The sequence below is a fragment of the Salmo salar genome, chromosome ssa10 (genome assembly GCF_905237065.1).
Source record: "Salmo salar chromosome ssa10, Ssal_v3.1, whole genome shotgun sequence".
Lineage (NCBI taxonomy): Eukaryota > Metazoa > Chordata > Actinopteri > Salmoniformes > Salmonidae > Salmo > Salmo salar.
This window is the reverse complement of record NC_059451.1, coordinates 29,505,371-29,521,700: the sequence shown is the minus strand read 5'-3', so window position 1 is coordinate 29,521,700 and position 16,330 is coordinate 29,505,371. Positions and strand designations below refer to the sequence as shown.

The 16,330-nt window shown below is 42.0% G+C and overlaps 2 protein-coding genes across 3 annotated transcripts; one reads left to right on the top strand and one right to left on the bottom strand.

The window, feature by feature from the left end:
* The first annotated feature begins 518 nt into the window (after positions 1 to 518).
* LOC106613935 (kininogen-1) lies at positions 519 to 3,741 on the top strand. The gene is made up of 7 exons (XM_014216775.2): positions 519 to 872; positions 1,015 to 1,131; positions 1,248 to 1,326; positions 1,538 to 1,710; positions 2,269 to 2,379; positions 2,589 to 2,684; positions 2,833 to 3,741. The coding sequence occupies exons 1-7, from the start codon at positions 663 to 665 to the stop codon at positions 3,160 to 3,162; spliced, it is 1,116 nt and encodes a 371-aa protein (XP_014072250.1). The 5' UTR covers positions 519 to 662; the 3' UTR covers positions 3,163 to 3,741.
* Positions 3,742 to 3,792: 51 nt separating this feature from the next.
* pik3ca (phosphatidylinositol-4,5-bisphosphate 3-kinase, catalytic subunit alpha) lies at positions 3,793 to 16,270 on the bottom strand. Of its 2 annotated transcripts, none has more exons than XM_014216758.2 (21): positions 15,429 to 16,270; positions 14,533 to 14,650; positions 13,170 to 13,569; positions 12,859 to 13,068; positions 12,367 to 12,617; positions 12,002 to 12,247; positions 11,715 to 11,800; positions 11,432 to 11,537; positions 10,749 to 10,901; positions 10,516 to 10,650; positions 10,258 to 10,382; positions 10,095 to 10,176; positions 9,795 to 9,959; positions 9,568 to 9,671; positions 9,286 to 9,457; positions 8,959 to 9,065; positions 8,440 to 8,561; positions 8,050 to 8,299; positions 7,822 to 7,939; positions 7,574 to 7,725; positions 3,793 to 7,192 (listed from the first exon to the last, which is right to left on the bottom strand). In XM_014216758.2, exons 3-21 carry the CDS (start codon positions 13,519 to 13,521, stop codon positions 6,922 to 6,924), a joined length of 3,207 nt encoding a protein of 1,068 aa, XP_014072233.1. In that variant the 5' UTR covers positions 13,522 to 13,569; positions 14,533 to 14,650; positions 15,429 to 16,270; the 3' UTR covers positions 3,793 to 6,921. The 2 variants fall into 2 exon arrangements, with proteins under 2 accessions (XP_014072233.1, XP_014072235.1); XM_014216760.2 differs by having other exon boundaries at positions 14,572 to 14,650.
* Positions 16,271 to 16,330: the final 60 nt, after the last annotated feature.

The following is a 16,330-nucleotide window of genomic DNA, read 5'->3' as shown; positions in this document are numbered from 1 at the left end:
CCCATTTACATCTTAATAACATGGACTTCTACTATTGTATTACCTTCTGACACACACTAATACTAAAGTAATATGTATGTTTACTTTAGAGATATAACATTTGTTTTCATTAGACCAAAAAGTTTTCATAAAGTCATTGTATGGCATGAAGTGGCTATTTATTACAGGTAATTTGTTTGTAATATCGTTTCATTTGACCAGCACAGTTACAGCACATTCACAGAGACGTTCAAGGTTTTATTCCATAAATTATAGAGGAGACAGGATAATAAACCCTCCTCAGGCACTTGACTCCTTGATAGATCTTTTTAGATGGGTAAACAACAACAAAAATGGTGTCACAAGTGACTGTAGGATGATAATTTGTTTTTAAACATGTCCATAATTTTTCTTGCATGCCATAAACTCTCCACAACTCAGAGACAGATATTGATTTTTCAAAGAATGCAGGCATGGTGGTGACAGCAGATAAGTAAACATTTACTCTGTTGTCACTGGGACTGCCTGGATGCCTTTCTGATTGTGCACTCTCTCATTTTATTTGAACAGGTCTGTGTAGGCGAAGAGACTACAGTCAATCATTTCAGAGGTAGGAATCCAGTAAGGAACGAGATCTGGTCTCACATTTCCTTCTCTCCGGACCTGGGACATACGTCTTTGTTATGAAGCTGGGAGTGAGGCTATGTGTGCTGGTGATCTCTCTCCAGCTTTGGGCTCTAGGACAGGGGCAGGAGCTTGAGCCAGAGCAGGTCCTTGTGTTCTGTGATGACAAAGACGTGGAGGCAGCTGTGGACTTGGCCCTTGTCAAGTATAATGAGAAGCTTCCTTATGGAAATCAACTAGCACTCTACCAGATTCTGGAGGCCTCAACGGTAGGTGACATATTGAGAACATTGTTATTTATATTTAGTTATTTATCCAGTCTTTTGCATACTTCTTGAGTTCATTGTGTTGTTGAAGAGAAAATACGAACATTGCTACACAGAGTCACAGTATTCCTTTCCTCTCTTGTAGGCTCAGAGTGACTCAGGCACTCAGTACTTTGTGGAATTCAATGGCAGGGTCACTGACTGTCCAGCAGGGGGAAACAAAGTCTGGAGAGACTGTGACTACCTCCCAACTGGGAACCAGGTAACTTACATTTGAATCATTTTACTGGGGGGGGTGCATTGTTATTAGATGACATCTCTGTGCAATCTGATTTTTAAATAACAATAATAAAAAAACTTGTTCTGTTTATTTATCAGGTGCCAATCCCTTGTAATGCAACGGTCCTCATGTCAGAGACAGATAAAGAGGTCCTGGCAGTTTTCTGTGACCCAGTTGGTTAGTTTTTCACTTCACACAAAGTAGACCAAGCCAAAGACCACATACAAGTCTATTTATACTTAGAGTTTTTCCAGACAGCCAGATAAATGTCAACCAAAGATTGACTCATGTAGCGGAATATTTATATTTGTTGATTTAGATTAGAATCACCCCAAAAAATGTGTGGTTAAAATTAATTTCTATACTGACAACCCTCTCTGTTCTCCAGTGGAGGCCCCTGTTGTTGCTGAACGCTCCACATGTCTGGGGTGTCCTAGGGAGATTGATGTGGACAGTGAGGATCTAAAGGCTCCTGTGACATACTCCATCACCAGGTTCAATGCAGATTCTGACTCCAGCCATCACTTCGTCCTGAACAGTGTTGGTTTTGCTACGAGACAGGTAAATCAGTTTCAAATCTCACTCTGAGTTATTGAATGCTACAAAGGCTAGTTGACTACGCCACCTGGTGGAGTTGAGCAGGACTCTAAATACTGAGTTCAATTCAAACCTGATTCACACTGTAGGGCCAAACTGAGCTGAACTAGGCCAGGGCTGACCTGGTTACGCATCTACGATAGCTGATGGAACCATACTGGAAATGACCATGTGAAAAGAGAAGATCAGAGCCAGTACGGTACAGTTCAAGCCCTATAGTATGAATCAGGTAACCGAGTGACCAGTTGGGATCAGGGGTGTTAGGCCCTACAACAGTTACCAACAACACAAATCTTTTAAAGTCATCTACTTTTGAAAAAATATAATTTAAGTTAAGTGTCTTTGCTCATCCCTTCCAATGGAAATATTCCAAATCATCTCCTTGGCTCTGGAATTAGTGGGTGTGGTGTGGCTATATTTACCTCTATGGGTGTGACCCTTGGACTGTAATGTACTTGTTTGCGTTAGGAGTGTCATTCCAGAATCCGTCTTTGAATAACTTATTTCACATGCTCCTCTTAGGTGGTTGCTGGATTCAGGTATAGACTGATGTTCGATATGAGGAAAAGCAATTGCTCCAAAGCGGACCACAAAGAACTTAACGATGAATGTCATCCAGATGCTGAAGATGTGGTAAACCACAATGGAGCTCATAGTATTTTTTGAATAGGCTACAGTATATATAATATGATTCTGCTGTTGTAATACTTCTGTAAGGAAATGAAATAGTTATACCTTTTGGAGAAAAAAAACATACCATTCAATGTGGTATCATAACATTTCATTGTAATGTGATGTATCATGAATGCTTGTCCCTGCCATCCTGTGTGTCATCTCTCTAGGAACTTGCTCACTGCAATTCTACAGTAGATGTGGCACCTTGGAGACATGAGACTGCAGAAGCAAATGTGGAATGTGCACCAGGTCCCCTTCAGAATGTGAGACATTCTGCAAACTATACTACTATAGCATATTAATGATGCTCGGAAAATCTGATACATTAATAGGGTAGTGATGTGTAGCTATATATTTTGAAAATTTGTGCCAAATGTAGGATTTTGACAAGGAACATTTTTCCATTCACAGGAAGTCTTTAGAAGAAGGCCTCCTGGATGGTCTCCCTTGAGGAACTTCAACAATTTTGCTGAAGCAACTCCACCCTCAACTGCTTCAGCCAAAGAGGAGTCTTTAGAGGAGTCTCAGGAGCTCAGCCTGACTGTCACCACGGCTAGCAGAGACCCAGAGCCAGCCATGCCCCCCACCACTACTGCCGAGAGCCCTTTCCACTGCCCCTCCAAGCCCTGGAAGCAGTTTGTCCCTCCAACAACCCCCAGCACTGCACAGGAGAAAAGCACAACACCCCCACCAGTGGTAGAGGGGTGCTTCACTGATTTAGACTTGCTGGGGAAAAAATAAATGAATGCTGTATAATGCATTTGTATCATAAGCACACCTGCTGATTTGAAATAAAAAAATAATCATTTTATTCTCTTTTTGACAATGCAGTTCAATCTTACTTTTGCATTTCCTCAAATTTGGCAAAGTACATTTACGTCATTTAGCAGACGCTCTTATCCAGAGCGACTTACAAATTGGTGCATTCACCTTATGATATCCAGTGGAACAACCACTTTACAATAGTGCATCTATATCTTTTTTTTGGGGGGGGGTTAGAAGGATTACTTAATCCTATCCCAGGTATTCCTTAAAGAGGTGGGGTTTCAGGTGTCTCCGAAGGTGGTGATTGGCGTCGTGAGGGAGCTTGTTCCACCATTGGGGTGCCAGAGCAGCGAACAGTTTTGACTGGGCTGAACGGGAACTGTGCTTCCGCAGAGGTGGATGAACGCAGTGCCCTTCTTTGGGTGTAGGGACTGATCAGAGCCTGAAGGTACGGAGGGGCCGTTCCCCTCACAGCTCCGTAGGCAAGCACCATGGTCTTGTAGCAGAACATCTTAACTGTTTGGCCATTTGATATTAAAACAATGTATGAAATTGTGCTGGGTGCTGTGTTATTCTGTAAAGCAACATACTATCCACAAAAGCAAGTACTTACTGCAACTGAGAAGTTTATTTGTATATCGTCACGTAACACTCAAATAATTGTAGTCAGTCTGGATACAATGCAAGTATTTAACTTAGAAGCAAACAGAAACAAAGAATACTGTATTTGATAATGCAGGTACAGTATGTCATGGGTTAGAGGTTGGATTATTATTAGTTGTTCCTAGTGCCAAACTTTCTTTATAGCTGCTTAGCAGAATAAATAAAAGTATATTATTTTAACCAACTCATGCAGGATGGCTGTGTAATAATACAATCAATCATATACTATCACTGTTGATAGTAATGACAAAATATATGAAAAATATAATTCAATACGTCTATAAACCTGTATTAAATGAAGAGATTTAACCACTCCAGATGTTTCAGTAAAACAAAAGATGACACTTGAACCTTTTCTTAAATAACAAATTGTTTACATAATTTACACATTAAATTGGTTATTTCCTTTTACATCATCGTATGGCCCAAGTCAACATGTATTTTAGAATCTCCAACTGTAGAGAGACTTGTAAGATGACCAAATGTTAACATTCACAATCGGTATGGATTTGCCTGTGCTAACCCTCAGTGCTATATACCACATGGCTATGACAGCTTTGTTTTCAACATACAAACATGGTTCAGAAAAATTACATTTCAAGTAAAACTTTTGAAGCTGAAATATGAAAAGTTCTCTTTTCTAACAAATGATGTTTCAAGTACAGCATCACAATATCTTCCCTGGTGCTGTTCAGCAAGTGGAAAAGGTTTACAAAGCATTTACCACACTCACTGTATTACATTGACATTATGAATGGGCTTTTAAATGGGTCCAGCCCAAGAAAATCTATAACCTGTACAGATCCATATTAATGCACACACACACACACACACACACACACACACACACACACAAGTTAATACAACCATGCAATGAATGGCGTTTGAAGAGCTAACAAAAGGCTGGTGACTACTATAAGCGTCTAATGCATCTGACAAATGTCAGATAGAAAGGGATACTATTGCTTATGCTTAAAAAAGACCTGCACTCAAACTACTGTAGGACCAAAGGCATTAAAAAAGTGCAATATCCACCTGCATCAGCAACTGTCCATCTCTGCCAGTTGATTGGTTTACTGCATAAGGGAACAACATGTTTTCAAAACAAGACTACTCCCATATCATGAATGCATATGAAGTCTGGAATACCACCACAATAGTAAACTTTTGAGAACCTCGTTCCCAGGCTATATCTTTAGGAGGAAAGGTCTACTTTTGAGACAACATTTGCAAACATAGGCATTTATAATGCAGTCTGAAGCCATGTCAAGTATATTACCTCTAGGGTATTAGAAATACTAATTGTGACATGTTGTATTTGAGAGTTAGAATTCTGAAATACTAAGCAGGCGCAAGTGTCCCTAATTTTTTTCTGGTGGTTTAAAAGCACAGTTTACAATCTAAACACCAAAATCCTATAACCTCTGGTCACAACACTTGTTCACTACATGCCCTTTTCCTCATAACATAACTGATACATATAGAGGCTAATATATGCATGCGTTAGGCTTTCTATGGTAATGCAGATAACCATTGAGCAATTCACACAACATTAGAGACTTAACTTTGGCTTTCATTGAATCAACAAAAAATATTTAAAAAGGGAAAACAAAAGTGCGTATTTTTTCTTGATCAGTTTCTGAGAAATCTGTTCTGGTTGGGGAAAATCTGCCATAAAGAGACACTTATTTAAAATGGCACATTATTTCTCAAGAGCATATATCACAGAGTTACGCTTGAGAATGAGAATACAGGGTTTTTACCCCAAAATGAATGTCCTTCATTTGAAAGGGGTTTGGACATTGAGAAGCCATTATGGAATGGAAACCTTTCCCACAGCTCCTATTCAGAGTTGCCTAGGTCCAACTATTATCAAAAGGTTTACTCCAAGAACTCAATAGTAAGCAATGGGCGCATCATAATAAAGAATAAACAGAGGGGTCCACTCCACACAGAGAGAGGGAGGGGTGCCCACACAAACAATTGCTGACTAGCTGCCTTGGGACAGCCTTACTGATCAGACTTTCCAACGTGTACAAATAGTCTTATGTTCACATACTGTACTGCTGATTCTCCCCATGCCAAAACATAGCACTGTAACATTCGTATAGTTCACAACCCAACTGCACTACTGACATGCATGATGAAAGCATCAGTTACATGAGGTGACTATGTCTGTCTAGCTTAATGCACTTCTCAACATTCATTATGATGACATCTCACTGAGCAACAGAGGTATTTTACCATTGACCTCCAAGACACAAGAGGGAGAAATCCAGCCCTTGCATGCACGTCAACTAAATTAAGGCTTCATTTTTAAACTGCAAGGTTTTCTTGACAGTGCATTCATTACTTTCTGTACTGCTGCACTTTATCATAGTATCACAGGCTGGGCCCACAGTGTGTGTGTGTGTGTGTGTTATACACACACGTAGAGGTATACATATATAGGTGTCTAAAAATATACTGTATATATAATCTGCTGTTACTGCTAAATATGATGCCAAAGGAAGGAGTATGACAATGGATTTAAAAACTGTGGTGCCAGAAATGACCAGCCAATAGAACTACTGGGCCACAATGTAACACTTTAAGGTGCTGCCTTTCAGGGGGTTAACTTTTTCTTTTTTTTAACAACAGGTGGAGTAGGCTGCACATCAAAAAATGACTGAATTCATACCGTTTTTTTTCTGGGATGTTCCGTGCATATTCAAAAGGCATTTACGTTACAGGAAGACATCTATACACGTGACCCTGTAAAGGGGACGGCAAACTCTTCTCTTTTACAAAAAGGAAAGGAACGAGGGAAGTTTTATATTTGAAGAGAAAAGCACACACAAAAGGTCAAAAAAATATTACAGGCAAAAAAAACTACCGTTTTAGACAAGGCGAGTTAGTTGGTAAGTTTCTGCAGGGAAAACCAATACAGTAAAAAAACAAAAATCACTCTGGATTGTTAAGTGCTCGATAGGATAGTCGAGCATCACCCATTAGTTCATGAGGTTTGGATGTTCCACTCACAGCTGGCTGGTGTGTCTGGCTGGGCAGGGCTGGCGGATGTCCTGCCTGGACTTAGTTAAGCGCGTGCTGGCGGATGGTGTGGAAAATCCAGTCCATCTTGGTGGTCCAGCCGCCATGGTGGGCGTCGTTCATTTGCTTCATGAAGTAGTCCAGGGCCTCCTGCTCAGTCTTGTCCAGGGCCAGGGTTTTACGGATGTAGGCAATGTCATCGAAGGACTGCAGCTCGGGCATCCCGGAGCCCAGCATCATGGAGAACAGGTTGATGAAGAGGTTGGCATGCTGACGAATGGCCAAGTAGGCCTTATAGCACATCTCCTGAAATCTGAGACCGAATAGGAGAAGGGGAAAATGCATAAGAATCAGTATATACCATTCCCATTGTTCCCTCTGAATTTCTCTACAGCCTCAAAATAAGCCTTTGAAAGCATACATTTGGCCATTGAAATATATAGTCTCGGCTGGACATGGTCGATTTAGCAGTAGATAGCAGTGCATTTGTTAAAGCAGAAGTATGGGAGAGGGTCTGGAAAATTGGCAGACAGTAGCCTATCAAACACCCAGGGAGACAGAGCACACATTGTTATATAATAGCTGCCTACTGTGTAGACACTAGCTGTCTGCCAACTCCACAACCTTTACATTCAACACTAGACAGACATCCACAGATGTGTCCTTTCACACAAGGGAAAACGAAGATGGCTACCTCTCAAACTCTCTGGTCTTCGTGCACTCCTGGGTCCCTTTGCTGATCACAATCAAGAAGTCTTGAGTTAGGACAAACGGAACTCGCTCTCGCTTGTAGCCAAATTTCTTTTTCTTGTGATCCAGAAAATGGCCAAAATCTATGTGAAAAAGCTGCAAAACATCCCAGATTAGCATAGAAAAGATAACACATAGCATTTTCAAAAAATATGTATCACGACAATATCTTGTTGATAACTCAGGTCCTACCTGCCCATCATCCTTCACCATTATGTTACTGTTGTGTCTGTCTCCGATGCCTAGGATGAAGGTCGCCACGCAATACCCAGCACAGGATCGCGTAAACAAGTCAACGGCAAGGTCATACCTACAGACAGAGTTATGTCAAATCTGAGCCGTGAAACACTACGATTTACAATTTTCAAACCAAAGAAATCGTGGAGGAAAGTGCCCACACAACATATACAGTTTACTCACATCTCTCCCTTGTTCTTGTCTTTGAGCCACTGGTGTAGTGTTGAGCTGTTGAACTGTAGCGCCCCCTTCAGGCCACCTTTACACTGGATCTGCATGATGGTGTGAGAGCTCCGCACCACCTCGATCAGCCCCACACAGTCACCTAAAGACATGCAGCCATATGGCAACATCCTGAGGTCTAGACCCTGGTTCTGCCAAATGTTCTCCATGATTCTGATGATCTGAAGTGTTAGCATGTCCTGTCGCAGGTCTGAAACAAACAAGTCATATTCAGTAATCCATGGCAGGATTTTAATACATTCCATCTGTCCAAACTAATGAAGTACAACTTCACAAGTCAAAGCTATTGTTTAGAACGCAGTTTGATTATAAAACTGGACTCAGACTCACCGTCTCCGTTTTTGAATATGATCTCATTGTTCTGGAAGAGGAGCTCGGACATGATGTCAGGGTTTTCCCAATTGAGCCACAGCGGTCTTTTGGCAGATGACATGATTCTGCACTCCTCAAGCCTGGGCATTTCACCATGAGGAATACATGCCAACAATGGGAGTCATCACAAGGGGCAAGCTACATTAGTTTCATTGATCAATTGCATGAACAGTGTTAGAATGCAAGTGGTCTGCACTGAGGGGCCCAGTGGCTGAGCACATTAGTTGACAATCGGTTTACGATAACATTTCACATTTTCATGCATGAGCGAACGTTAAGAAGGGGAAATAGAATGCTTACATTCTCTCTACCTCCTCTCTCTTAGGTCAAATTAATGTAAAATTACCACTAGGGACACTAAAGAGCGATTGCTGGCCTTTGCTGCCATTGAAACAGTGTCCCATCTACAGTTTCAATAGTGTCCATGTTCAGGCATTGGGTGAGTAAGGTATAGGAGTTCCAATGTGACGTGCCCACCGTATGTTTCCCAGCTGGTGTGCAGGGTTGAGGGGGGAGGTGAAATTCTGCAGGGCGTCCATGTAGTCTGGCCTCCTCATCTGCTCCACCAGAAACTTCATCTGCACCTGCAGGACCACACAGAGCAGGCTGTAATGAAGAGAAAGCCTCCAATAGAAATGTGAAGCCTAGTTCTCTCTACATTAGGTAAACGAAGCCACTGATGTCAGTTTCTTAAGTCAAACAGAAATGTGGAACAGTAAGCTGAAACAGCAGAGATTCTCTAACAGATCATCATGTTGGACAATAAGCATGGGCGTATTGGAGAGAGAGGGAGTGCTGGGTTACCTTCTGAGTCTCGTCCTTCTTCTCCTGTTTGAGAATGTCAGTGAGGTTGATGAGTTTCTCCATGGCCTCCACTTGTCTGCTCAGGTGCTTCAGGTACATGCCACACGCCCGGCAGTAGGACTCCAACAGCAGGCCGAACCGCTGACTCACCGTCTTATTGTGCATCTCGGACCTAGGGCACATAGTGGACAGTGAAAGTGGATGAGTTAAAAGGCATTTGCAGTCAGTCAACTCTGTGAAAATAATGGAATTAACTCTGTAAAGTAACTCTAAGTCACTCACTTTAAGTGCCAGAAAAAGAAGTGTCCTATCCTTTGGTTAGTCAAGGCCTTTTTCAGTAGAAATCGTACCAGTGGGTTATCAAGGTACTGCTCGTATTTCAGAACCTGACAAGAGTGTATGGAGATGAGCCAGTAAATTATGACATTTTATATTTGACAACAGTCCAAACAATCAAAGAAATGTGAGAGGAAGTCACTTTCTGGACATCAAAACCAAATAAATCCTACCTGGACCAACTGAATGAGGTACTGAGAGAGTTTATCATCGGTCAAGTACTTCTCAAGGCACCGAACAGCAAAGTCACGGATCATTGGGTCTGGATAGTTACAATCCAGCAGCTCCATGGCTTGCTCTGGTTTTATTGCTGGCCAATCCTTCAGAAGGCAATACATCTAAGAGCAAGAAAAACAACAGTCACGTCACCACTGCAGCAGTGCTGCAGCAGAAAATGATAAAATTCCCACAAGAGTTTAAGAACATGCTCTCTTGAAACAAATGTCTCAGCAATTAAAAAACAAATATGTCACCTGTGCTACTTCATCTCTGGAGTTCCACTTCACAGCCAGCAGGATCTTGGGCAGGATTTCAGGTATATTTACACAGTAGTGCCTGATGAGTAAGAGACAGACATGTTAGTCAAGGCCTCTAGATGTTTAAGTATGGTGGTGACAGAGCTAGTTATGACTGTACCTGTGCCTCCAGAGGAAGTCCTTCTCCTGCTCTGTGATCTCAGACAAGGGGTCTCGGTTGCACACCTGTCTCAGCTGCTCGTTATCACTGTCCGTTAAGGCGTGGTCTCGCGCCACTCTGTTACTCTGCAGGGGATCAGACGTCACATCAACAACCACATATGGAGTCATTATTTAGCAAGGAAACCTTAGACCGTCTTAATAAATGGTTTGTAATGATTTGAGTTACAACTGTACGTATATCCATGTATGTCATTACCTGGCCTGACTGGCAGTAGTTGAAACCTAGCTCCCTGGATATGGTCCAGTTAGCATGTCCCTCCACGGTGGTCATGTCTGGGAACTTGACAGGACTGCTGAAGTAGTCAAACTCCAGCTCTAGACAAGGCGTTTCCTGTGTGTGTGGAAGAGAGGCATTATTCTGTAAACCCTGATAATAAGGACCACAGAAACACAGACTGGTCATGTTAACATGCTAACTAACATGTTTACCTTGTTGGGGTTGGAGCCTGTGACTCCGATGGGGTTGAGTAGGTCCTCCAGGCCATGGGGTACAGGCCACAGGTTCAGAGCCATTTTACCAGAGACCAGGGTGTGAGTATAGTCAAACAGGTTGACGTTTCCCCACGCCAGTGGACAGTGCTCCTGAGGAGAAGATCACAGCCAAAGGGTGGAGTTGGTTGTTTACACAAATTGTGAATGGCCATCCTTCCACAGACAACAGTGAATACAGGCTTGAGGGAATTTTATATGGGGTACTTGTGTAACTAACACAAACATCCTAATTGCCCCTTGGGGGTTAAAAGTCGTACTGAATTGAAAAGATTAGTAGGCAAGCAAACAGATTTTGTTTTAGTTCAGTTAATTGGCTTCAAGCTGTACAGTAGGTTGCTCACAAAGGACGGCCGTTAAAGGCATTTATCTCTAATTCATCATGGGCACGAAAACCCATCTCCCCGACCTTTAGGTGACATCACTCAGCCCAGGTGTCGGTTACAGTCTTCATGCCTAGGTTACACAGCCACGATCGCTCCATGCCACAAGTCGATAAGTAATTCAACATCCACAGAGGACACCTCAGGCCATTCAGGTAAGACCTTTGAACACTGTTCTAGCCAGTGGGTATCATTTATATCATTAAAGGTCTGGGGTGTCCGATTAAATTGAGTGCTTACCTCCTTCGCCCCTTTCCTGCCTTTCACAGAGCAGATGGAGAGACAGAGGCGGGCCGCCCGGGGGATGTCGGGAATGTACATGTCGTAGGTCAGCCACTCGTTCCACCTGGGAGACAAGCACAGCCACAGTGAATCACCCTGAACCCATTACAAGTGTTAATATCACAGATCAATACACACCCTTCTCCCCCATTACCATGGGATAAATAGTAACAATATGTTGAGGTCTCTTGATGAGTGAGATACTGTCTGTGACACCATGTGTGTTGTGTGCCTGTAATACCTGGGATTAGAGCATGGCACACGCTGCGTGTTCACGTTGTCACACATCTGCTCCCCTCCATGGTAGATGCCGGTTCGCACATAAATCTACATGGACAACAGGAAGAATAGACACCAAAACCCCCTGAAAACCAACAGCAGTAGCTGCATGACAGACATTCACGCCAAGGAGTCTTATAGAAAATGAATTACTGAAAAGTGGCTATAAGAGGAGTTGAGGGCTAGCCAAGCATAGAAACAGAAAACCAATGTGAAAAAGTTTATCTAAAACAATAACCATTGAGGTACCTTATCTATATCCCGAATGTTCACATTGACGTATGTGGCACAGAGCACTCGTATCCGCAGGGTTCCGTTGATGGTCCATAGAGACTTGGTGGAGGACTCTCCGTTCATGTACGGAGTGGCGGTGGAGATGCGCCGGGCATACGAGGGCATGGTGAAGTTGTCCATGGGTAACTGAGAATAAAGGCTATCCTTCGCCATCAGCATGAGGTTGGGCATCCTGCCAAGCATGATGCAACTCCTCACATACTGAAAGGGAAAAGAAATAGGATTAAGATACATGATTAAGCAATATAGACCTGAGTCAGAACTAATGTTAGGCTTCAATGTGTATGCATTGGTTACATGCACACTAGGGCCCAACAAACCTTATATTGACTCAGTGGGCATTTCTCCAGGAGGTACTCGTCACAGCCGCACACCTTGAGGATGTACTTGCCCTGGTACTCCTGCACACACATCTTGAGTTGTTCAGGGGACAACAGCATGCTCCTGGTCTTCTTCCTGATGGCCTCAGCTATCACCTGTTCTGGCACACAATCATGGTTGATCTTCAGGGTGTATTTCTGCTTGTCATTGTTGGGTGAGACAATCACCCAGATCACGACAATGATTTGACCTATAAAATAAGCCACAGAAAAGAGGATAATCAGAACATTACTCCACACAGGCTGAGAACAAGTTTGAAATAGATTATCATGAAAAGGAATAAGGATGGTTTTTTTTGTTTATTAAAGTGTCAGCCTATGTGTTGACAAAGTAGAAAAGGTTGTTGTTTGACACCCACTAAATGTGCCTTAGGCATCTTGCAGCATCTTGACATTACATTGCTTGATTTTAATTAATACAACAATGCCTACCTTTGTCCAGTTTGCCATGGATGTGCTTTGGAAGTTCTTGTGTCGATTCAACATTGGGAGGGTAGACATATAAAGCCCGACTATGGGGTCCGTTGGCATCTCGGAGTTCTACTGAATCCTTACAGACGTTAAGAATATTCCTCCTGAAGTCCTGCACCTCAGGGTCCTTTACTAAGTCAAACTCGCAAACAGGCATACCAATTGCGAATCCTGAAACAAAAGAAACTCACTTACTGATACTGTATGTTTTGGAAGAAAAATGTAAGCATGTTGTTACTCTCTTAAAGAGGAGGGTAGTAATTAAGTCTTACCAATTTCTCTGTTCAGAATTTTCTCCTCTCGGTTGCCAACCGGTTCGATGACCTTCAGAAAAGGCTGAAAGAGCCTGAGATCACAAAGTCTCCTAGTTTCATCGTAGAACTCCTCTCGCTCTGCCTCCTGCGTAACACTGACAAAAATGTAAGAGGTCTCCTCCTGTAGTAGGTGATGCAGGGGGTACTTCCTGGCCTCCTTGAACACTTCATGTTTGATGGTGATGAGCGTGGCCTCACGGAGGCACTCGAGGGTCAGGATCATCCCGTTTGGCAACAAGCAGTCCACAAAGATCCGGGGGGGCATCAAATGGATGCCCCATAATTCACCAGAAGAAGGCCTAGGAGGCATTTCTGTAGTCCTCACACACAAAGTTAATAGAAAATAGTTCCTTATCTCCTAAAGTGGAAAAGAGTAACAGTGCATTAGACTTATATGAAAACAAACATCATACAGTAGACTATATCCAGTCCCACCTCTTGCTGTCGTGTGACTGTAGAGTTAATAATAATTAATAATAATTTGGTGGGCGCTTATATTTGTCCTATTTCACACATGTACAAGTGTGTATTAATACACATGTGAATAGTAATTATTTATTTTTGCATATCCCACTCTCCCCAAGACACCTTGTCAGCGCAGGGATTTGAACTTGAGACCTTTAGCTTACTGGCCCAACACTAACCACTAGTCTACCGGCCACCCTAAGACCCTCCTGCCCTCACCCCTACTGGACAGAATAAGAACTAGCCACGATTCACCAGTGGAAACTGACCCATCAAAACACTACACCTAATGACAAACTAGCCTATGTTATCATAACTGTGATGATAAATCATGTTTATTTCCATCAATGTCCATGATGATCTAGCCTACTCAGTCAGTCACATGACAGACAGAAATGCTTCTGTCTCCGGGAATCAAGTTATTTCTCCTCCACATACAGCGAGAGCCAACGACATTTGTGACCGAATACCAGTTTTCCCTTTCCCTGAGAGTGCAACAACATGTGCTATACAAGGCACTTAACTTTTTCTGCTATCACTGTCTAACATCATTAATGTCAGTAAACGTGCAGCTAACAATAACAACTAGGAAAACAGTCATGGTCTGTTTGTTCAATATGAAAGGCATCCAGTCTTGTCATCAGGATGTAAGGCAAATGAGGAAGCTTCTTCAAACAGGATGTGGAGAAAGGAAACACTAAACCTAGTTTATTTGAATACAGAAACATGTATGGCTGAGGATATAGACGGAACATATAGAAACTCAGTACCACACTTTATCTACCTAATGTGGACTCATTAACAAAGGGGGAAAAAAATATGAATATTTGATTGACAAATCAATGTTGATTCCTACCTTAAAAGAGCTGGTCTTAACTTGTTTTAAAACCCTCACCCTTCATGTTTCAGAACATCTGATCTCCAGTGTTGTTTTCTGCTGATTGGTAGGTAACCTCTCAGCACAGTGCCATTCTCTGAAGACAGAGAGAGAGGAAGCATGAGACTCGTTATCACAAAAAGACCAACAGTAAACCAAACTGTGATACAACCTCTCAACAAATGTAACTAGCTCGAGCAAGAAAACCATGCAGCAATGAGTGGGAGTATGTAGCCAAAGGGGAGATAAATAACGCTTCAATCATTCATGTAGCAAATGTCACTAACGTCTATCCTGGTGTTAAGTCCATGATGAGACTGATATTCTTCTGTAACAAATCAATTTATAGCATACCGTTACTTAAAGCTGTGTTGCAATCTATAGTTAGTTAGCTTCCATCATTTCATTTGTGTTAGCTAGTTAGATACTGTGATTGGTATAGTCGTTATAATCACGACTGTAATTACAGTATGACTATTAACCATATAGCTAACTAGATCATATAGAAATAACGTTAACGTTAGTTACATTTTAAGTCCAGTGTCCATATTGTCTCCGATTGTAAAAAGTATATTATTTTTAGTCATAGATATAGCTAATATAAAACTGTAACGAATTGACATAAGAAACACTCGTTAGGTAACGTTATAGCTAGCTTCTAGCTAACGTTAGTTGGCATTCACAAGAAAGACGTTTGCTGACGTTCCAAATCATAATCTGTTTTGATATTAACTAGCCAACAACATAACGTTAGCTAACATTAGCTAGGCTCCTGTCGGTCTGGTTATGGTCAGCCATTTATCATTTAAATCTAAATATATCGAGCTATTTTACAAAGAATGTAGATATTATTAGTTAAATGCGAGAACGCTTACCAAGACATGTCTACGATATGACCTCGTTGGCTAACAGCTCGCGCTAGCTAGCTTCCAACACCTTCTCATGCTTGGTTCCAGCGGGTGTTCCAGCGGGTGTTCCGGGCGCAAGCTGTGATCATTCGATCATGCAGCTCCAGGCTTTAGGCTACCTACGACTTGACAGCAGATTTCGCTATAGCAACCGTGATGATTTTGGTGTTTTATTTTTAAACAGTCTACAATTTTACCATAGCTATCAGTTGCAATGAAATTGCATTATCAAAAATAAGATACACACGCATGGAGCCTAGCAATCATGTTTTGTTCAAATGAATTAGCTTCAATTATATGACGGCCAGTCACTAAAACATTTACATTTGTTGCCAGCTGCAACGATCATGCACTGGGGGGATTTTTGTAGCAAATTGGTTTACAGGAGTAGCTGTCCCGCGAGTTTTGATGAGTTTGACGAGAGTAGGCTACAACCTCAAACCAAAATATAGAAAATAGCTATATGTTTTATTGCATGAACATTTGGTTTTGATAGCATTTAGCAGCTTGTAAGTGTTCAACTGTATAGATATTATGACGATGAGCCATTGCAATAAACCATGCGGTCAAGCTACCCAACTCTCGGAATTGAATGATCAAGCCAGCCGCGACTGAATCTGTGCGCCTGTTACTCCATGAATGGCGAAACGGACACATCAAATAGGCTAGACTAGTCGAGTTCACAATCTTTGTGGATTATTGAAGACCAAGCCCATACTACCGTTATACTGAGTATAAAGCATTGTCAGTATGGCATTTCAATGACACCAAAACGTCATTCAAATATATCCTCCAGATCCAATGAGTTCCGTGTGATATCAGATCGGTAAATGTAGTGTAGTGGCGCATACTAATTCGGGCGCGGATAG